Source organism: Zingiber officinale, chromosome 6A, assembly GCF_018446385.1.
Source record: "Zingiber officinale cultivar Zhangliang chromosome 6A, Zo_v1.1, whole genome shotgun sequence".
NCBI classification, from domain to species: Eukaryota; Viridiplantae; Streptophyta; class Magnoliopsida; order Zingiberales; family Zingiberaceae; genus Zingiber; species Zingiber officinale.
This window is the reverse complement of record NC_055997.1, coordinates 67,401,968-67,424,874: the sequence shown is the minus strand read 5'-3', so window position 1 is coordinate 67,424,874 and position 22,907 is coordinate 67,401,968. Positions and strand designations below refer to the sequence as shown.

At 36.7% G+C, this 22,907-nt stretch overlaps 1 protein-coding gene across 1 annotated transcript; it reads right to left on the bottom strand.

Moving 5' to 3' along the window:
• Positions 1–18,568: 18,568 nt before the first annotated feature.
• Positions 18,569–19,753, bottom strand: LOC121994880 (transcription termination factor MTERF8, chloroplastic-like). Its single transcript, XM_042548770.1, has one exon. The coding sequence runs from the start codon at positions 19,751–19,753 to the stop codon at positions 18,569–18,571; it is 1,185 nt and encodes a 394-aa protein (XP_042404704.1).
• Positions 19,754–22,907: the final 3,154 nt, after the last annotated feature.

Genomic DNA, 22,907 nt, shown 5'->3' with positions numbered 1-22,907 from the left:
AGATAATCACATAACCAAGGTTATGGGTAATAAAATATAACCTAACATTGTTTGGTTCAATTCTAAGTAATGACATAATCTAATTTGACATTTACTATATTATCCTTGTATCAATAAGCAGGAACCTGATCAAAAAAGAAGTTCGCTGGAAACAGTCCCAGCGGTAGAGAGAAAAGCTTCTGTCGGACTTGACGGCACAGAAAGGCGTGCAAGAAACAACGTGACACAACATCCGAGTCGCCGGAAAATGGTCTAAACACCGCCGGCAACAAACCTTACGGGCGACGGGAGGTACAAAAGAAAATAAAAAAACAACAGAATGCATGAAACCATCCAAATTGCCGGAAGACGAGTTCAACACCGGTGGAACCACATAATGTTTCCACCTTTCCTCCAAATCCAGCTAAAAACATCAAAAATAAACAAGATGCTCCCAAAACTGTATCCAAATCACCGGTGAGATAAACCTCCGCTTACTTGTCGTTCCACTTAAAAACATGGGAACAAATTCGACAAAATACTCCCAGATAAGCAATCCTACATGTTGGAAAACAATCCCAACTCTGGTAGAGAGAAACTTAGAAGCATGTTTGAAGAGCTTTCCGGGCAGAGGATTCAGCCATTGGAAAAAAAAAAAACTAATCCATGACTGTGTTTGATATCTGATTTCTCAAGGAAGTGAATATGAGAATAATCCGTAGCAAAATTTGTGATTGAGAAGAAGTATTGTTACAAGCATCACCAATTCGTTTTTATCTTCTTCCATAGCAAGTTTGCTTCCAGATCAGATGTGTTGGAATAAAGCACCGAGAGCAAGTTGGCATGTCCGCAGACGGGCAGCAGACGGAGCTCATCGGCGGGCGGCGACGAACTCACAGAGGCAGATAGTGCCTTCGAAAGGCTCCTCCTCGGTCGCGACAAGTTCGGCGTAGAGGAACACCGAGAGCATGTCCGCCGACCATGGTACACCCACCTCCTTCCTCGCCCTAGACACCCTTCGTCTGCCCCTACCCTGCGTTCGCTCTTTCTTGCCCTAGACATCTGCTTCCATGAGCAGAACAAGCAGAGGATAATTTTGGAAACATATATCTGTTAACCCCGGAATCATCAAAAACCACCTATTTCGGTGGTAATCCTATTCCGAAATTTGATGACGTTTGCTGGCGTGGTGGGAGTGATTGATTACTGGGGAATTGTTTATTACCTAAACCAAACAAAGTTAAATAATATAACCTTAGTTCAATAACCAAAGTTATCAACGATTACCCCCAACCAAACACACCCAGTTTCAAGAGTGGTGTTAAAACCACGCCTAATAAATTGCTCCTATACGGATGTTTTTTTCATAGTGATGGCGATTGCATAAATGTATATTTTACAATCATTGCAAAAGAAGCCAAAACATTTAGCATACCATATTGGTCATTTATATTTTATGTTGCTGGTTTTGTTGTAAGTATAACACCAATTGCTACTACCGAGATTTTTCTCTCTATATATTCCTCTTAGAATGTTTGTCTCTGTACATAAGATTTGTTTGGAATGATGTCGTTTGAGGCATTTAGTCTATCATCAAACACTGACAATGACAAGTCAATCAAATATATATTCTGTTCATTAAATAACACAAATGATCACTAGCACTTACTGATTATAGACCTCCAAGAAGATCAATATATGTATTATAACTCCTTTAGAAGCTCAGAACTGTACACTTCTAAGTTTCATAGTTCTGTAAGTATCTGTCAAAGAATTCTATACATACCAACTTTTAGTGTGTATTGTTTACAAACTTCATCCCAATGCAGGTGGACTTTTTTAAGAATATGGACTAATCTTACTATGATATATGGTATTCAGTGCTACAATCTTTAATGTCAAGTGAGTTTGACGTATTTACAATCCTGAATCTAACATAAGTAAAATTATAAGTATGTGTTTATCTATTTTTTTTATACATCTCTATATTTTTATTTACAAATAGATTATTAATAGTCCAAAAAAAACTATATCTTTCAAGTTAGATTGTGCATTTTTTTTTTATGTGGTACACCGAGAGTATAATATATCAAAAATCAACAAATTTTGGACAAGCTGGGATGAGAGAATTTAGTTTTCATGTTGGTCATAAAATTTTACTAGCAAAAATTGGATTACTGAAAAGCTTATGTAAATTTATTGGAAAATTGATGTCAATTTTACCAACATTTTGGTCAAGCTGGTGTAAATGTTTTGTAAAACTACTATACAAGTTGGTGTAAATATAGTGTATAACTGATGTAAACGTATTGTATACATCAAAAACATGGATCCATTGTATAACTGCTGTAAATGTATTGTCCAGTTGTTATACATTGTAGAAGCTACTATTGAGTAGGTGTAGCAGCTACTGTTGCACGTTATAGTAGCTAATCCACAGTAGCTGCTATAACTTGTAGCAGCTACTCGAGAGTAGCTACTACATTCCTCTTGTTTATTTATCCATGACTTCCATAGAATGTCCACTCATATTTATCATAAACCATGGCTTATGGATGTAATCGCACAAAATTCGCCTAGCCCCAATCAACGTACGTGAGGGAGATGGAGAATAACAGAGGGCACAGACTTTACAGATGGTGTGATTATTATATATTTGTGTTAAACATGGTGCTTGAATTATATTCTCACATTAGCTGATGTAAATGTATTGTTAAGCTGATAATATTTGTAATATCGCTTGCTTTATGTTGTAGTAGCTACTGGACAGTAGCTGCTACAACATGAAATTACCGTTGTAATTGAAAGGTATTGTAATCGAAATGTATTTTTATTGATAAATTTTTATCAAGTTGGTCTAAATGTATTGTTAAACTATTGTAAAGGATGGTTAAATCCATTATATAACACGTGTAAATGTATTGTCAAGTTGGCTAATGCAAGTTGTAACAGCTAGTCGGCAGTAGCTGCTACACTGTGTAGCAGCTACTGCTGCATGTTGTAGCAGCTAGTCGGTATTAGTTGTTACACCTTGTAGTAGCGAGTGTTTAATGTATTGTAGACCAACAGATGGTGTGATTATTATGTATTTGTGTTAAACATGGTGCTTGAATATGTTCTCCAATCTTTTTTATCGCACAAAAAATAAAATAATAAGAAAAGATTGTTTGGACTATCCAAGTAGCTGCTATACATTGTGGTAGCTAACTGTCCAAGTAGTTACTACATATTGTGGTAGCTATGACTTGTACATTGTAGCATAAATTCTAATAATAAATTAGAATTAGAGAGAATTATAATTTAAATTGAAACAACTTACCATCGAATCAATTGTGGGAAATGTTGTTTGGTAAGTTTCCTGCAAATTATATATTAGAATTAGATAGAATTACAACTTAGAATAAATCCTAATGCTGCTACACATTTGGACTTGTACATTGTAGCATAAAACCTAATAATATATTAGAATTGGTAGAATTACAACTTAAATTGAAACAACTTTCTATTAAATTAATGGTAGAAATGTTGTTTGGTAAGTTTCTAGCAAATTATATAACCAAAAATTAAAATTATAAGAAAAGGTTGCTTGGATTGTCCAAGTAGCCGCTACACATTTTAGCAGCTAACTGTCCAATTAGCTGCTACACATTGTAATAGCTAATTGTCCAAGTAGCTGCTACATGTTGTGGTAGCTATAACTTGTACATTGTAGCATAAATCCTAATAATATATTAGGATTAGATGGAATTACAACTTAAATTGAAATGACTTACCATCGAATCAATTGTGAGAAATGTTATTTGGCAAGTTTCCTGTAAATTATATAACCAAAATTAAAATGATAAGAAAAGGTTGTTTGAACTGTCTAAGTAGCTGCTACATATTACAGCAGCTACTTGTCCAAGTAGCTGCTACACGTAGCAACTAACTGTCCAAGTAGTTGCGTTATGACAGCTAACTGTCCAAATAGCTGCTATTGGTGCAGATTGCACTAAAAGTCTAACTCAGGTTTTGATGAATCACAAAGTAAGTTAAGTTAGGTTTAATGTGATCTAACGATTTAACTAAGTGTGCAAGAGAAGTCCAGATAGGTCAACGAGCTGACCGAATATTTGGCAAGAAATCTAGCTAGGTCGATGGGTTGATTGGATAGTTGGTACGGAATCTAGATAGGTCGACGGGCTGACCGAATATCTGACACGAAGTCCATCTTGATCAACGGGCCAATCGGATAGCTAGCATGAGGTCTAGACAGGTCGACGGGCTGACCGGATGTCTGGCAGAGCGGTAAGTTAAGGTAAGTCATTGGAGGTGAGTGACTTGGTGAGGATGCGTTCCCCATTTAAGGGAACAGTAGGCGTCAATCCAACTTAGATCTATTTGGGAAATCTAAGTTGAGATCTTGACTAGATTGTGGTCTCAATGAGACAGAATCTAATTACTACTCTTGATTATAATTGTGCTAACACTTGTTTTGTAGGGTAATATAATTTTTATTGTCTTAGACTAACTTCATTTTGTAGGAAATAAAAGTTGTTGGAAAAGTTGGTCCAGGCGCCCGAAATGCCTAAAATCTATCTTGTCGCCAGCTTGGAGCGCGTTGATTGGATGGTTGACGTCATGGTCCAGGCGCTCGGAAGGGATTCAGGTACCCAGAATTGCCTATATAAGCAGCCTTCCACCAGGAGCACAAGACACAACTTCTCTCTGCAACTGCTTCCTTGCGCACTGCTCCAAAGACGCTCCTGCGACGCTGTGAAGCTTCTCCGACAACTTGCAACTCTGTTTTTATTTTCTTTGTTGTCAGTAACTTTATTTCATAGTTCTTATACTTATTGTGTAACTCTTTTGCGAACTATTAGTAGATTGTCCAACGAAAGTACTCTCACATGCGGGCCTTGGAGTAGGAGTCGACAAAGGCTCTTAATCAAGTAAAACTTGGTGTGTTAGCATTGTTTTCACTATTATTTTCCGTTAGTACTTTGACTCAATAACGATTTTTCAACGGTCGTTGTTCACCCCCCTCTAGCGTTCTTTTCGATCTAACAACTGCTACATGTTGTGGCAGCTAGGGTTTGTACATCATAGCATAAATCCTAATAATATATTACGATTAGAGGGAATTACAATTCAAAATGAAATGACATAATATTAGTTATAAAATGTGGGAAATGATGTTTGGCAAGTTTCCTGTAAATTTTATAACTAAAAATTTAAAATTTATCAAAAAGATTCTTACTTTATTGTAAGAAAAGGTTTTTTAGATTATCTAAGTAGTTGTTACACATAGCAACTAACTATCCAAGCAGTTGCCACACGTAACATCTAACTGTCCAAGTAGTTGTTATACGTTGTGGCAACTAGGGCTTGTACGTTGTAGCATAAATCTTAATAAAAAAATATTATATAGAGTTGAAAAATAGACAGTGGAGTGGGGTGCTAAGTAAAACAACGTCCGCTTTGTTTGCGGTGACAGTTTGGGAAGCTTCCAACCAGCCCGAGAACAAGCATGCAACTATAAGTTGTACTTAACTTGTAGCATCTTTGCTTTGCTTGCCGATAGGAGCAAGAGTGATGGAAGACAATGGTAATGGAATGAGTGAGATAGAGCGGGAGAAATTTAGATTTGGGAAAGTCGAGAGATTAAAATTCGAGTCACAGGTTTTGAATAGAGGGCGGAAGGGGAGAGAAAATAAAATAAATTTATACTGTAAAAAAAATTAAGCTGACAATGCCACATAAACGCGTCGCTCACGGTCACACAGAGGCGACGGGCAACATATCATCTCTCTCTCTCTCACGTTTTTATATGCTTCCCACCTTATGCCGCATACCTCGTGTGTACCTAATTTTTTTTTTATTTGAAATATTTTTGTTCTTAATATTATAATTCAACTCTTAAACCCTAAAGGCAAAATATGATTGGGATAATCGAGGGCTTAAAAAAAATAAAATTTTTTAAAAAATCAATTACACTAGGGCTCACGGGTATATATATATATATATATATATCGCTATGTTTTGTCTTTCTTCATAAGCACAATGTGACCTCTTCATCAGCATGACCAACCGCTGCCGACGATTCCCTTCCACCATGTCACAATTGCCTGCTACGGGGGATACCCACCATGTCGGAGTACCTACCTCGACCACAATTTAGGAAGGAGGAGGAATCAGAGTCGATGAATAAGGACCTCATCAAATTGGCGCCATATATAGGAACAAAATAGAAAGCTATGGTGGAAGATGTGTGGAAGATGTTGAGGGCGGCAGAAGTGCTTGACCGTCACCTATCGAGCCATAAGAATAGGAGGAGTTGCTTCGAGAAGGACAATGAGAGTTTGAAGGGACTATCACTGGAGTTGTCATGCGCCGACGTTGTCTCGGCTCAAATAGAGGGGAAAGATGGAGAACCCTCGTAATCTGCTCCACAAGGTAGTAAGGTAGGTGATGTCTCAGACAAACTTAGCCATCAAGGGAGCTTGTAAGAAGGAATATTAATGGAGCACACCGTTGATTGGTGGGTCACTGCTCCATGCGGATATAACTTCAAAGAAGAACGCTGCTCCTAAGAAAGAAATGGTCTAATCATCTTTAATGATAAATGGGCAGTACCGATGAGTTAAGCATTAGCCACATCCGACCCAAGAATGAACCAAGGCGGATAAAGGATACCCATATGCCTTTTTGCTAACCGCTCGAGTAGTAGGACTCGACTGAACCCCGTAGCAAAGGTTGAGATATGAGTAGATCTTTCAATAGCTCGAGTGGGGGAAGACTCGGAAAAAATCACCAGCCATGTAGCTCTGCTCAACCAACTTTAAGATCCCTGCCGTATGGCTATGACTCGATGGGTTGGTAACTTTGCTACTGCGACACTTTCTTTTATCGGCCATGGAAGGTGCATGAATAAGGGAAAATATTATCAAAGGGATGACCGAAGATAAGTATTTCAGAGATAAGTGAATAATGGCCTTCGTCTATTCCAAGTGGCACATGCAAGTTGGACAAGCATGATAACATAATTCACTACAAGTGAAGTAGAATAAACGGTCTTATGGCCTTACAAAATCATCCTCCATAAGCAGGAGGATCAAAGTTTTCAGGGTCGCACATTCCTCGAGATCCAGTCACAAAAAGTATACATCTGTGTCGCCAATCAGACACTCATCCCCGAGGATTCCGGGAAGTCGACCACCCTCGGTATCCATTTTAATTCCCTCGTTCTTCTACATGGTGCTCGACCGCCTCCGCCTAATACTATAGTAAGGGTCTATCTCCTGGTTCTTGTTCAACTACGTTTTATTGTTAGAGTGTATATTAAAAATTTAATTTTTGAATAAACATTTATTTTGAAATAAGAATCACATTGGTCAAATATTATCTACATTTATGTTAAGTGTAATTGTTCATTTAATTTATATTGTAGATAACATGGTGTGAGAAAACACACAGAAGATTATATTATCAGTTCCTTATAAATTATAAATAGTAGCTTATAATTAAGATGGAATCAGATAAACCATTGGACTGGTTGTAGTGTAATTTGGTATTAGTTTATCTTGACTATAAAATTATACTAGTAAACTATGAGTGTATTGGGCAGGACCATTGGAGGTAATTTCTTTTTATACTGACTATATAAAAAAAATAAAATCTCTGTAATTATGGAAGTGTGTACTCTTAATCATGATAGAATAACAAGCACGTATACTTAATATTTATTTCTTTAATTTATCAAAGGGTGCGATTTAGTTCGATAAATCAATAGACCCGATAAGTTGAGAAATGATATTATTTATATGGTGTGTTGTTGATTATAGAATGAAACTGTGTCCTAGTAATCTAAGTTGATCATGTCCCGTTGAGGAGCTTATAAGGATTGTCATGTAAACCCTGCAAGTGGACTTAGTTCGACATGACGATAAGGTTGAGTGGTACTACTCTTGGAGCTAGATATTAATTAAGTGAGTTGTCAGTAACCTATTTAATTAGTGGGTATTCAATATCTTAAACATAGGGAGACCAACACACTCATAATAAGAAAGAGCTCATATTATAATATGAGATTGGTGCGGTAGTGCAATAATAATTCTTTAGTGGGATGAGATACTATTGATGAACTTGAGTTGGGTGTTCGGGGCGAACACGGGAAGCTCAAGCTCGTCGGGAGACCAAAGCCAATTCTTCCTTTAGGTCCCTATTGTAGCCTCTTATATAAAACCTTATATCTATCCAAAAGTCTAGCTTCTTAAGGCCCAAGCTAGGGCCGACTAAGCCTTGCTTGGAGACTAAGTAAGGGGCTAGCCAAGCTAAGCTTGGAGCCCAAGCTAGGGCCGGCCAAGCCTTGCTTCGTGCCCAAGCAAGGGGTCGACCACACACAAGAAGAGAAGGAAGTTTTATTTTTTGTAAAATCTTTCTTTTTATAGAGATCCATAAAAAGGATTTAAAAGGACGATTTTAATATAAAATTTTCCTTTTTTAGATTGGTCACAAAAGGAAATAAAAAAGTTTTTATTTTATTAAAAATTTTCCTTTTATGATGGTTTTAAAAGAGAGTTTTAAATTTTAAAATATTTCCTTTTATAGCTTTCTACAAAGGAATAAAAAAGAGATTTGAAATCTTTCCTTATTTGTAGTTATCTATAATGTGAAAGAAAGATTTTAATTTTTGTTATAAAACTTTCCTTTTTTTTGTAACCATGCTTTATTCTAAATCTTTTTTTTATAGATATCCATAAAAGGATTTAAAAGAGAGATATTTTAATTTATAAAATATTCCTTTTATAACTATCCACAAAAGAGTTTTTAAAAGAGAGATTTTAATTTTGTTTAAAATCTTTCCTTACTTGGAGCACAAGCTTGTGGTCGGCCATATAATGGGAGAAAAGAAAGTTTTATTTTTTGTTATAAAACTTTCCTTTTTTGCCAAGACCAAGGATTATAAAATAGAAGGAAGGGGGTGCCTCACCTGATAATAATAATAAGAACAACAAGAAGAGCATATCTTTTATTCCCCTCTATTCTTCCTTGGTGGTCGACCCTTGCTCTTTCTCTTTTCTCCTTTTGTTTTCTCTCTTGGAGGCCGACAGCATCAATTGTGGGAGATCTCTTGGTGGTCGGTTGCTTGAAGGAGAAGAAGAAGAGAAGGAAACACTCTTATCTAGCATCCCTTGGAGGTTATTTGGTGGCCGAATCTTGGAAGCCTTGGAAGAAGCTTGAGTGGATTTCATCTTGGAAGATCGTCATCCACACGACGTCCAATAGAAGGAGAGAAATACAATAGAAGGATCAAGAGGTCTATAAGCTATAAAAGGTATAACTAGTTTTTAGTATTCGCATCATAACTAGTTCATCTTTTGTATAGATTTTGAAAACCCAAACATAAGAGATTATCGGTTTTAAGTTATTATTTTTGTTATCGATTTTGTTTTTTGATTTCATGTTTCGATAATGTGTTTCTAATGAGGTCTCTATAGTTAAACCTAGTTTACAATAATAAGTTAAATATCCAATTTCTCTGTGAGGCTTTGTCTAGGAAGTGGTGGATGATCCCATACCCAAGAAGGCCTAGTGCCTCGCCATGCTTAACCTGGAAGCCGATCATAGAAATAGATATTTGATAACTTTTGAAATAAGGTTTAATTTAGGAAGATCATATCGGTTGAATTTGGAGTAAGAATGTTAAGTTACGTTCCCAATCCAAGTTTAACTCCTAAAGGGAAATTTGGATTAATAATGTTAAGCATCGTTTGCAATCCAAATTTAACTTTAGTAGAGCACATGGGTAGCTAGGATAGTTCCATGTTTGTACAAATTTTTGTACAGGGGAAGTAGGACGGTATTCCGAGTAGCAACCAACAATTAGTATCAGAGCTAGGTTATACCTCTGTGTGTTTGGTTTTTAGTTTAATTATGCACATGTCCTACATATTTTAGGCAGGATAATAGTAGGATGTGCAAATAGATTTAACTCTATGGTTGCAGGCTCCAACTATTATGGCCTATTGTGATTGTGTGTGATTGGACCCTCGGACTTGTCGATGACATTTTATGTGTGTGCATGATTGTACTTATTAAATACAGCAGGAGCTGTATTAGTTTTAAGATTTTACATTTTGTTCGATCTAGACTTTATGTACATTCCTTTGTGGAATATAAGATCGATATATGTAAAATTTTATTTTTATCGCAGATCGTATCCTTGCGAGGCGTAGTGCTATTTGAGGATCAGAGGCGAAGCGGAAAAAGAAGCAAGATAAATGTGATGACTAGACCCGATTGCAGTGGCTAAAGATGGTAACAACTAGGGTTGGCAGCACACGGAGGACAATGATGGAAGAGGTCATAATAATAGAAAAATTATTTTTCCATATTTATTGCTATTATTTGTTGTGATGTGTGTGTGCATGTTAAAATCCTCATCTTAAATAACTAAGTAGGAGAGAGATTTATAAATAAATTTCACGGTCTCCATTACTGGTTTGTAAGTGATGCAAACAAACTTGCGCGTTGGCTCTGAGTACCTTCCTCCACATCGGATGAGTTTGTTTGCGCATCACTAGATCAAACTTCCTTTATGGATGATTATAGGAAATTATTTAGGAGCGTGTGATCTTCTCCAACTGAAGGGGCATAATCCTATTTAATGGACTAAGTATCAAGTAATGATATACACTTAGACACATTTAATAGTATCCTCCCCATCGGAGTCACTTCTATTATTTGTATGACCAAATGAATACTAACTATTAATTTTATTTGTCATTAAGTTAGGTTGACAAAAATAAAATTAATGTGTAAAACATTCTCTTACAAATGTTTGAATTTGTATACGTCCACACTATCGTGGCATACAAAATTCATGGTGTTGGTGAATTTAAATAATATTGTTTGAGGACTCAATATTATTCTAAATTCTAAAGTTTTAACCAAAACTTATTTTGTGATTCTTAGGATGACTTTCAAACCACTGGCTATTATTCTGAAAAAGAACAAACTTACTGGTTCCAATTACATAGATTGGAAAAGAAACCTGGACATGTCCTAACTGCTAAAGGCTATAAGTTTGTACTGTTAGAGGTCTTCCCTAATGAGCCTAATAGTGATTCTAGTGAAGAGGAGATTGAGTATCATAAGAAATGAATAAAGGCAGATGAGATGACACGGTGTTATATTTTGGCTTCTATGTCAAATGTGCTACAACATCAGCATCAGTCCATGCCTACTGCCTATAACATGATATACAATCTCAAGGAACTCTTCGGACACCAGAATCGGGCTGCTAGGCAAGAGGCTATGAGAAATTTAATAACAGTCACCATGAAAGAGGGGACACCCGTAAGGGATCATATCCTCAAGATGATGGCTTACTTGAACGAGATACAAATCCTTAGAGCTGAAATCGATGGGGAAACTCAGGTCGATATTATTCTCCAAACGCTACCCAAAAGTTTTGAGCAGTTCCGCCTGAACTACAACATGAATAAAAGGATTTATTCATTGACGGGACTATTGATAAAACTTTAGGCAGCAGAAGGGCTATTTTGTCATAATTCTCAAATTCACTTTGCTGAAAATGTTTCTACTTCTAAGTCGAAAGGCAAGAAGAAGAAGAAGAAACAAGCAAGCTCGGTAAAGAAAGTGAATCGATCTCTAGGTACTGGACTAAAAGCACGAGTGAAAAAGTCGAAGGGCAAGTGCTTCATTTGCAAGTAGTCTGGACATTGGAAGACGGACTGTCCTCGTAGGAAAAAGAATAATAAAAGTATATCTTATTCTTTAGTAGTTGAAACATGTTTAGCGGTCTTATCTACCAGTACATGGTGTGTAGATACAGGAGCCACTGATCATGTCTGTAATACATTGCAGGGGTTCCAGGAAACTCGACGACTATATGAGGGAGAGATAACCGTCTATATGGGCAATGCTACGAAAGTGGCGGTTATTGCAGTGGGAGATGCCTACTTATCATTTGATAGGAGTAGAACTTTGATTTTGAGGAATTGTCTTTATGTACCAAGTTTTAGAAAGAATTTAATTTCAATTTTTAAACTGTTTTTGGATGGACATGCTATTTCTTTTGATGACAAAATGGTTATCAAGAAAAATAGGGTTATTATCTGTTCTGGTACATTAGTTGGCAATTTGTATACTCTAAATCCAATAACTCCCGTAAATCAACAAATGAAAATTAATAACACATCCTCTAATTCTAATAAGAGAAAGGAACCTTCAAAAATGAACTAAACATATCTTTGGCATCTAAGACTTGGTCATATTAACTTAAGTAGGATTCAAAGGCTAATAGCCGATGGACTCTTGCGTTTATTAATGTTGGAAAACTTTCCAAATTGTGAATCTTGCTTGGAAGGTAAAATGACCAAGAGACCTTTTAAGCTCAAGGGGTATAGAGCAAAAGATGTGTTGGAATTGGTTCACTCTGATTTGTGTGGACCTATGACTATCCAGGCAAGAGGTGGTTTCGAATATTTTATCTCTTTTATAGATGACTATTCGAGATATGGGTATATTTACTTGATGCGCCGTAAGTCTGAGTGTTTTGATAAGTTCAAAGAGTACAAGGTTGATGTGGAGAAACATCAAGGCAAAAGTATCAAACACTACGGTTCGATCGTGGTGGCGAGTACCTATCAGGAGAGTTTAGGAGTTACTTATCAGAGGTTGAGATTCAATCTCAATTGTCTGCACTTGGTACAACCCAACATAATGGTGTGGCAGAACCAAGAAATATGACTCTTATGGAAATGATTAGATCAATGATGAGTTATTCAGAATTACCAAATTCATTCTGGGTATATGCTTTAGAAACGGCAGTGTACATTTTGAACTTGATACCTTCTAAATCAGTACCCTCTACTCTCACAGAATTGTGGAATGAACGTAAGCCTAGTCTGAGTCATATTCGGTTATGAGGTAGTCCAGCATATGTGCTGAAGGGAGATGCCGATAAGTTGGAATCTCGTACAGAAGTTCACCTGTTTATAGGTTATCCTAAAGGAACGAAAGGTGGTTTGTTTTATAGTCCTAAAGATCAGAAGATCATTGTTAGCACGAATGCTCGATTTTTGGAAGATGACTATGTAAAAAACCACAAGCCCATGAGTGAAATTGTTCTAGAAGAAATAAAAGAGGACACGTCTACTTTAGTACCAACAGTGCAAGATGAAATATCACAAGAAACTGCAACACATATCACTAATGATACACAACTATAGACAGTTTCTCGTCGTAGTGGGAGGGTTGCGAGGCAACCTGAAAGATTTATGTTTTTGGGAGAGTGTTCAGACTTGATCCCAAGTAAACATGAACCTGATCTCCAAACATATGACGAAGCACTCTAAAATAAAGATGCAGCATCTTAGCAAAGAACAATGAATTCAGAAATAGAATCTATATATTTTAACAAAGTCTGGGAGCTAGTAGAACCATCAAATAATATAAAAGCTATTCGATGTAAATGGATCTACAAAAGGAAAAGAGGGATAGACGGGAAGGTGGAAGCCTTCAAAGCAAGGCTTGTTGCGAAGGGGTATACTCAGAAAGAGAAAATCGATTATGAGGAAACCTTTTCACCAATATGTATGCTTAAGTTTATCCGAATACTCTTATCTATTGTCGCTCATATGGATTATGAGGTTTGACAAATGGATGTCAAGACAGCTTTCGTTAACGGAAGTCTTGAAGAAAATATCCATATGAAGCAACCAGAGGGGTTTATTGCAAAGGGCAAAGAGCATCTAGTATGTAAGCTCAATCAGTCTATTTATGGACTGAAGCAGGCTTCAAAGTCTTGGAATATCCGGTTTAATGAAGTAATCCAGTCCTATGGATTTATTCAGTGTCTGGATGAGTCTTGTGTATACAAGAAGTGTGATGGAAACGTGGTGGTATTTCTTGTACTATACGTAGATGACATTTTGTTAGTTGACAACAATATCAAAATGTTATCGGAAGTAAGGGTATGGTTGTCCAAGCAATTCGATATGAAGGACTTGGGAGAATGTGCACATATTCTCGAAATCAGAGTAATAAGGGATCGCAAGAAAAGAATGTTGTGTTTATCCCAAACTTCATATATCGATACGATCCTAGCTCGTTTTAGCATGCAAGTCTCCAATAAAGGTTTTCTACCTTTTAGGCATGAAGTACCTTTATCTAAAGAGATGTCTCCTAAGACATCAAAAGAGATAGAACAGATGAAGGCAGTCCTTATGCTTCAGTCGTAGGAAGCCTAATGTATGTAATGTTATGTACGAGACCAGATATCTGTTTTGCCGTGGACATGGTTAGCAGATATCAAAGTAATCCAGGACAGGGGTACTGGACTGTCGTAAAACATATATTAAAGTACCTGAGAATGACTAGAGATTATATGCTAATTTACCAAGTAGATGATTTGCTCCCTATGGGTTACACGGATTATGACTTCCAATCAGGTAGGGACAATAGTAAGCCTACATCAGGCTATGTGTTTACTTTAGAAGGTGGAGCCATAGCATGTAGAGTGTTAAGCAGAAATGTGTTTCAAACTCAACGATGGAAGCTGAGTATGTGGCAGCCTCTAAGGTAACCAAAGAAGTTGTATGACTCAGGAACTTTTTGATGGACTTAAATGTGATTCCTAGTTTGCCCAAAATCATCACAATTTATTGTGATAATAGCGGTGCAGTAGCAAACTCGAAGGAACCACGAGCCCATAAGGCGAGTAAACACATTGAGCGTAAATACCACTTGATACGAGGCATCGTAAAGCGAAGAGAAGTTGTTGTCGCCAAGATTGCATCAGTAGATAACCTGACAGATCCTTTCACGAAGGCCTTCCGGTGAAAGCTTTTGATCGGCATGTTGAAAGGATGGGAATCAGATGTATGGCATCGTATATGACAGTATAATCTTTTAGTATAAGTGGGAGATTGTTACAGTGCATACTAAAAGTCTAGTTTTTTGTATAAATATTTATTTTGAAATAAGAATCACATTGGTCAAATGTCTACATTTATGCTAAATATAGTTGTCGATTTAATTTATATTGTAGATAATATGGTGTGAGAAGATACACAGAAGACCATGTTATCAGTTCCTTATAAATTATAAATAGTAGCTCACAACCAAGATGAAATGAGATAAACCATTGGACTGGTTGTAGTGTAATTTGGTATTAGTTTATCTTGACTATAAAATTACACTAGTACACTGTGAGTGTATTGGACATGACCATTTGAGGTAGTTTTTTTTTATACTGACGGTATAAAAGAACAAAATCTCTATTATTATGGAAGTGTGTACTCTTAATAATGATATAATAACAAACACGTATACTTAATATTTATTTCTTTAATTTATCAAAGGGTGCGATTTAGTTCAATAAATCAATAGGGCCGATAAGTTGGAAATTATATTATTTATATGGTGTGTTGTTGATTATACAATAAAACTGTGTCCTAGTAATCTAGGTTGATCATGTCCCATTGAGGAGCTCATAAGGATTGTCATATAAACCCTGCAGGTCCGACATGACGATAAGGTTGAGTTATACTACTCTTGGAGCTAGATATTAATTAAGTGAGTTGTTAGTAACTCATTTAATTAGTGGACATTCAATATCTTAAACACAGGGAGACTAACACACTCATAATAAGAAGGAGCCCATATTGTAATATGGAATTGATGCGGTAATGCAATAATAACTCTTTAGTGTAATGAGATATTATTGATGAACTTGAGTTGGGTGTTCGGGGCGAACACGGGAAGCTCAAGCTCATCGGGAGACAAAAGTCAATTCCTCCTCTAGGTCCCTATTGTAGCCTCTTATATAAAATCTTATATCCATCCAAAAGCCTAGCTTCTTAAGGCCCAAGCTAGGGCCAGCCAAGCCTTGCTTGGAGATCAAGCAAGGGGCCGACCAAGCTAAGCTCGGAGCCCAAACTAGGGCCAGTCAAGTCTTGCTTGGTGCCTAAGCAAGGGGTCGACCACACACAAGAAGAGAAGAAAGTTTTATTTTTTGTAAAATCTTTCCTTTTATAGAGATCCATAAAAAGGATTTAAAAGGATAATTTTAATATAAAGCTTTCCTTTTTTAGATTGGTCACAAAAGGAAATAAAAAGAGTTTTTATTTTGTTAAAAACTTTCCTATCATGATGATTTTAAAAAAGAGTTTTAAATTTTAAAATATTTCATTTTATAGCTTTTTACAAAGGAATAAAAAAGAGATTTGAAATATTTCCTTATTTGTAGTTATCTATAATGTGAAAGAAAGATTTTAATTTTTGTTATAAAACTTTCCTTATTTGTAACCATGTTTTATTCTAAATCTTTTCTTTTATAGATATCCATAAAATGATTTAAAAGAGAGATTTTAATTTATAAAGCATTCCTTTTATAACTATCCACAAAAGGGATTTTAAAAGAGAGATTTTAATTTTGTTTAAAATCTTTCCTTGCTTGGAGTATAAGCTTGTCGTCGACCATATAATGGGAGAAAAGAAAGTTTTGTTTTTTGTTATAAAACTTTCCTTTTTTGCTAAGACCAAAAATTATAAAAGAGGAGGAAGGGGGTGCCTCACCTGATAATAATAATAAAAACAACAAGAAGAACATATCTTCTATTCCTCTCTATTCTTCGTTGGTGGTCGGCCCTTGCTCTTTCTCTTCTCTCCTTTTGTTTTCTCTCTTGGAGGCCGGCGACATCAATTGTGGGAGATCTCTTGGTGGCCAGTTGCTTGAAGGAGAAGAAGAAGAGAAGGAAGCACTCTTGTCTAGCATCCCTTGGAGGTTATTTGGTGACCGGATCTTGGAAGCTTTGGAAGAAGTTTGAGTGGATTTCATCTTGGAAGATTGTCGCCCACACGCCCACACGACGTCCAAGAGAAGGAGAGGAATACAATAGAAGATCAAGAGGTCTATAAGCTATAAAATGTATAACTAGTTATTAGTATTCGCATCATAACTAGTTCATCTTTTATATAGATTTTGAAAATCCAAACACAAGAGGTTATCGGTTTTAAGTTATCATTTTTGTTATCGATTTTGTTTTTCGATTTAATGTTTCGATAATGTGTTTCTATTGAGGTCTCTATAGTTAAACCTAATTTACAGTAAAAAGTTAAATATCCAATTTCTCTATGAGACTTTATCTAGGAAGTGGTGGATGATCTCATACCTAAGAAAGCCTAGTGCCTCACCATGTTTAACCTGGAAACCGATCTTAGAAATAGATATTTGATAACTTTTGTAATAAAATTAAATTTAGGAAGATCACATCGGTTGAACTTGGAATAAAAATATTAAATTTCGTTCCCAATCCAAGTTTAACTCCTAAAAGGAAATTTGGATTAATAATATTAAGTATCGTTTGCAATCCAAATTTAATTTTAGTAGAGCACATGGGTAACTACGATAATTCTATATTTGTACAAATTTTTATATAGAGGAATTAGTACGATATTTCGAGTAGCAACTAATATCTATAACGTCCTTGATGGTGCAAATATATATCTCCAACAGATACCATTAGCAAGGGCCTACCTCCTGTCCAGCTACGCTCTATAACGTCCTTGATGGCATGAATCCAAGGAAACTTACACACAAAACATCGATGAAACGGAGGAAGAAGAGGAACCAAACCGATGAAGAAGTACCCATCATCGATGAAAAGGAGATAATAATTTTTTATTTCCAATTTCTTCCATGACAGAATTAATAATTTATGCCCCAAGGAGAATCAAGATTTCACCGAATCAGATGAAGATTATTTACCTAATAATAATAATATCAATTTATTCATTATTTACCTTGATTTCTCCCAATTTATCTCATTTTGATATTTAACCTTTGAAAAATATCAATTTTTTTTCCATTCCATGAGAACATAAAAATCCTCAAGATATATAAACAATTAAGAAAAAAAACAACTGTTTGATATCTCATTAATGCCAATATATTATTATATTAAAATAAAATAAACACTATTATGCATTTTAAAAATATTTTTAAATGAGTTAAAATTAGTAAGCCCTTCTTAAAAAGTCAGCTAGGTAAGCTAAAACATCATTAAAATTCTAAAAGTAATTTGATTCGAGTTAATCCATATTGCAAGTCACAAGACTCACAAACTCACAAGTAGGGTAGTGTTCCCAAGGGGTCAAAGTCGCCTTTCATGTTTCTAGAATTTCAATCGACAAGATTCAATAGGAAGGATGTCTCTTGCTGACAACCGTACAACATTCAACAGAACCTATCAATGAGTAACCACAACTCGAACAAGGAGAGATTACTGAATGAACATAAAGGAAGGAGGTCTCTTGCAGTAACAATTGTCTAACATAGCAAGTGATGAATCTGAAAGCTTTAAGTTCAATAGACACAAAATCAAGATCATGATCCTGTGATTTGTTCTTATCTCGGTGCATATTGACATGCAAAAACAAGATTATGATTCTGTGAATTCTTCTCGTATTCATGCTCGTTGGCATAAATATTAGCTTTAGAGTTTCCAAAGGAGAAGCCATACAGTGAAGAATGGTAACATGAACGATAACTTGCAGGGAAAAACATGACTTACCTACCTCATTGAAGTCCAGAATCAGAACCATTAGTATGGTTTAAACTAGCATAGAGTTCACTCAGATCTGGATACCTGTCCTTGTAGAGGATAATGTACTTCTCTACGAATTTAGCCTCGGAAAGCATCATGTATGTTGTCACTTTGTAATCCCTTTCACAGTGCCCCCTAGACTTCAAAGTTGCCAAGATCCGATGTCTTGGAATCAACCTTCTCTCCAAGCTGAGTGTCAATATTACTGGACGTATAGCAATGTAAGAAGAAGTATATCCTGCCTCATTTATCAAGAACTCCATTTTTCTCTGTAAAACCGTCAAAGATGCAAGCAGGAAGGTAGGACATTTCTGGAATGCCACAACAAAATCGTCCTCTGACCACCCAAAGCTCTGGAAGAATTCCATTTGCATCTTGAACTTCTCTGGACTGACATTGAAGAGTGCAAACAGAGTGCAATGGAACATCCCCGATGTCCGTGGCACTCCCAAGTCCTCAGCACGACAGATCAAGGACTTCAGAAAATCAGCATTCTGTGCCACGATCAGGGGGCAATTCCGCAACACAAAGGCAAGTTTTGGGCCGTCCAAGCCACATTCCCGAAGCAACTCAAGGTTGGGCTGGATCTTCTTCTCGATGCTGAACGTAAGAATCGCTCGGTTTCTCTTGATCAACTTCACCAGTGCATCCTTGGAGCTGAGAAGGCCTTGCCAAAATTCGATCTTAGATCGAATGCGCTCGTGTTTCATTTGGATGGTGGAGGGATTCGACCTGACTAGGTGGATGATGTCGGATGGGGAGAGACCCAGATCTTCGAAAGCTCGAAGCCTTGGGGAAAGTGCCTTCTCTAAGTCCAAAAGAAGACATTGGGGGAAGCAATGTACGAGCTTTTTTACTGATGCGTCATCGAAGCCGTAACTTTTGAGGAAAGCAAGGACGGAGTCGGGCTGCTGCCGGGATTGAATGCCCTTGAGAAGCTTCGAGGCCTCGGTGGCTTTCTCCTGGTTGAAGCCACATGAGTCGATGAGGTATTGGGCCATGAACATGTGCTTCCCAGTGGTGGATGAGGCGGCGGCGGCGGTGGCAGAGGCCGAGTAAGGTAAGACGGCAAAGAGGAGGGCAGCATCGTGGGAGCGAGGAGAACGAATGGAAGACACAGTTTTGCAGAGGAAGGAGAAGTAAAGTAGCCTCTTCATCGATTCCGATTTCGATTTGATCTTCTCCCGAAACCCTAGCGGTACCGGTAGGAGATAAAGAATTTACCGCTCTTCGGAAATTTTTCTGATTTTATAATTTATCCTTAGAATTGAACAATTTACATTTTACCCTCTTATTAAATTCGTCAGATAAAGAAAGTTAGTGAAAATTACATAGCACCTCTCAAAGTTTGTATACATTTTCAAAAATACCTATAGATTTTTTAGATCGTCAAAATGCCCATAAAATTTTAAAAGTTATGGGGTGTATTTAGTTTGGAGTTATCAGTGATAATCTAGTTATCAACCTAATCTTATATTATTTAATCCCATTTGATTCAGGTAATGTGAGATTCTCAAGTAATGAAATATGTGAGCAAATGGGGGCATAAGTCTAAAATTCTTATGTTATTTAATCTAATTATCTTAAAATTCTTAGATTTTGTGTGATTAATAAAAAAAAATTCCAATGATGGCCCCATGCGACGCGACACAGGTGGAGGAGTAGATCATCTTCTCCCCTAACGACGCCCCCACGTAGATCATCTTCACCCTCCATTCGACGTGATGTCGATGGAGAGGATCGCTCTCAGGTTTGCCTGAGCATTTCGTTAATGACATCGATGGTTTTGGGTCTAACATCATGTTCGTGATGTTGCGATGTGCAGAGAGGGAGGAGATGGAAGATGACGTGAGTGATCTGTATGACCACTTGAGGACTTGCTCAACTTCCCTAGCGACGAAAACATGCTCGGGATGGTGGAGCCTTGTGGCGACCATAGCGGCCGACATTCGATTTTTTCATTGGGGTCTTTCACTGACCAGCTTTTAGGCAGCAATAACGACGATAAGGACTCGCCCAAAGGTGTAGCTGCGAAAACAAGAAATTTGTTGACAAAAACTAAGGCTGGCGGTGGCGGGAGCCGAAGCTACTTCTCTTTCTATTCCTCTTCCTCGACCTCACTTTCCTACTTTATCGACAACAATAAGGACACAAGGGCATCATTTTCCACTTAGCCGACGATGGAATGATCGGCCTTACCCAACAGTAGCAGATTGAGCTTGTCCTCTACGACATCATCCCATGGTTCTTCCCCAAATCCATCGTAACCCTAAAAAAAAAAGGAGAAGAGGAGGAAGCAAGGATAAATCAGTAACATATTAAATTATGATATTACATTACCTAAGTTAAGCTAAACAATATTAGATTATATTTTATTCCTTATAAGATGATTACTAATCACATAACTATAGTTATATATATAATAATTTAAATCAACGAGTAACTTAGTGTTATGCCTTAATCATTTTTCTTTTAAAAATGTAAAGATATTATAAATAATTCATTCACTCCGTTATTGGTAAACAGCCTTCTAGGTGCTGCTTCTAGAGCCTCTACTCAATTGAGTTCTTTATTCTTGCTTGATTTTGATCTTGATTTTTTTAATAAAAAGTTATTATGTTTATCTCAGACGTCTCTCATAGTTATTTTTAGATTATGCGAAAAAAATAAATTATAAAATTAACTTATAATTTATTGTCAAATTGACTAAGAGATAAAGAAATTTTTTTTTTCTAGGATATGCTTGTGATCTTGATCATAGGTACCGTTCACATACCATTGATCTCTTGGTCATTGGGTAGAAATATCGGTACCTGGGAGTGGTTTGCAAAGTCAAAGAAATCCAACACCGGCTTGTCTGTTTTTATATTTGAGTAATTGGAACATTTTTATTTTTTATTTTTAAAAAATCATTTACTTCTAGTTTTTTTTTCTTTTGAAGAATTTTGCATTCAAATTCTACTAAATTTCTAATTGAATATAATTCCTATGAGTCTTTTTAAAGAGAAATTCGTGAGATGGAAGGTCGATCTTTTTTAATGTTTAATTTCTCTAATAATAAGAAGAAATTAACATTAAAAAGACTTTCTTAGGCCGGAAATAGGCCAGGCTAATTGGGCCGAATACAAGACCCAACATATCTTGGAAATCCCACAAATAAAAATAATTTATTGATTTCCATATACCACGAATAAAAATGGTCTTCCTTAATTGAAACAAATCTCATTGAAAAAATACTATTTTTTCTAAAAGAATAATAGATTTTATTAATAAAAAAAGACATTAAACATTATTTTACATCCTACTTAATGCCAAAAGATTTAATAAGTTTCTCATCTCCTTTTCCTCAGCCAAAGAACTCATTGCGTCGTCATCTATGACAAGGAAGAAGATGACAACATGCACCAACTTAAAATAATTGCTTCCTAGAGGCGGATGCGGAGCTGCCGGCGGTAATGGAGGTCGAGTAAGGTAAGATGGCAAAGAGGAGGGCAGCATTGTTGGATGAGGAGAATGAGTGGAAGACACAGTTTGACAAAAAATGGAGAAATAATATAGCTTTTTCGGTAGGAGTTACGAAGATGAAAAAGTATCTCTTCTCCTTTATTGTCACTTGCTTTTATACAAGAGAAATTCAAGGAATCGAAAGGTAGAGCTGAGCGATGGTGGAGATAACCCGGGTCTTCTACTCGGGCTGTGGGACACAAGGGCCAACACCAACATCGTCACCTTGGACTAGCCGCTGACATTGATGTTGTCGCCTCAGGCTAGCCGCTAAAGTCGACGTTGTCGCCCTAGCTAGCCACCCCTTTCCCACAACTGTTTTCCCTTTCTTCCCTCATAACTTTCTACAATCATTATTGGCTACTGGCTAGCCCGGGTAGCCGTTAACGTGGCTCAGCCACTGGGAGTGAGCAAGACAACAAGTAATCGACGAAGAAGAACATATCTATGTGGGATATGGTTTATGAATCTTGAAGAACTTTTTGATTCGTTCATGATTATTCTTCCGACGACAAGAAAAGATCAAGATCTACAACGGGAGATCACTATGAGTTTTACATATTTCTATGATTCATGCTTTAGGACATCAACAAATGGTTTTAGAGCGTATGAGTTTTGATAGCATGAAATCGGAGGAATAGAATCGAGAAATTGCAACTATTGTTACGATTTTTCCCCAAGCGGCTGATCCGCATAATGCTAGGAAATCGTGACAGTGTTGCGATTTCCACATTCACCGTTGCACACCTGCGACCGAGCCAAAGACTAGAACCTATGTTCATCTCAATACAGAAAGTCATGGTTGTG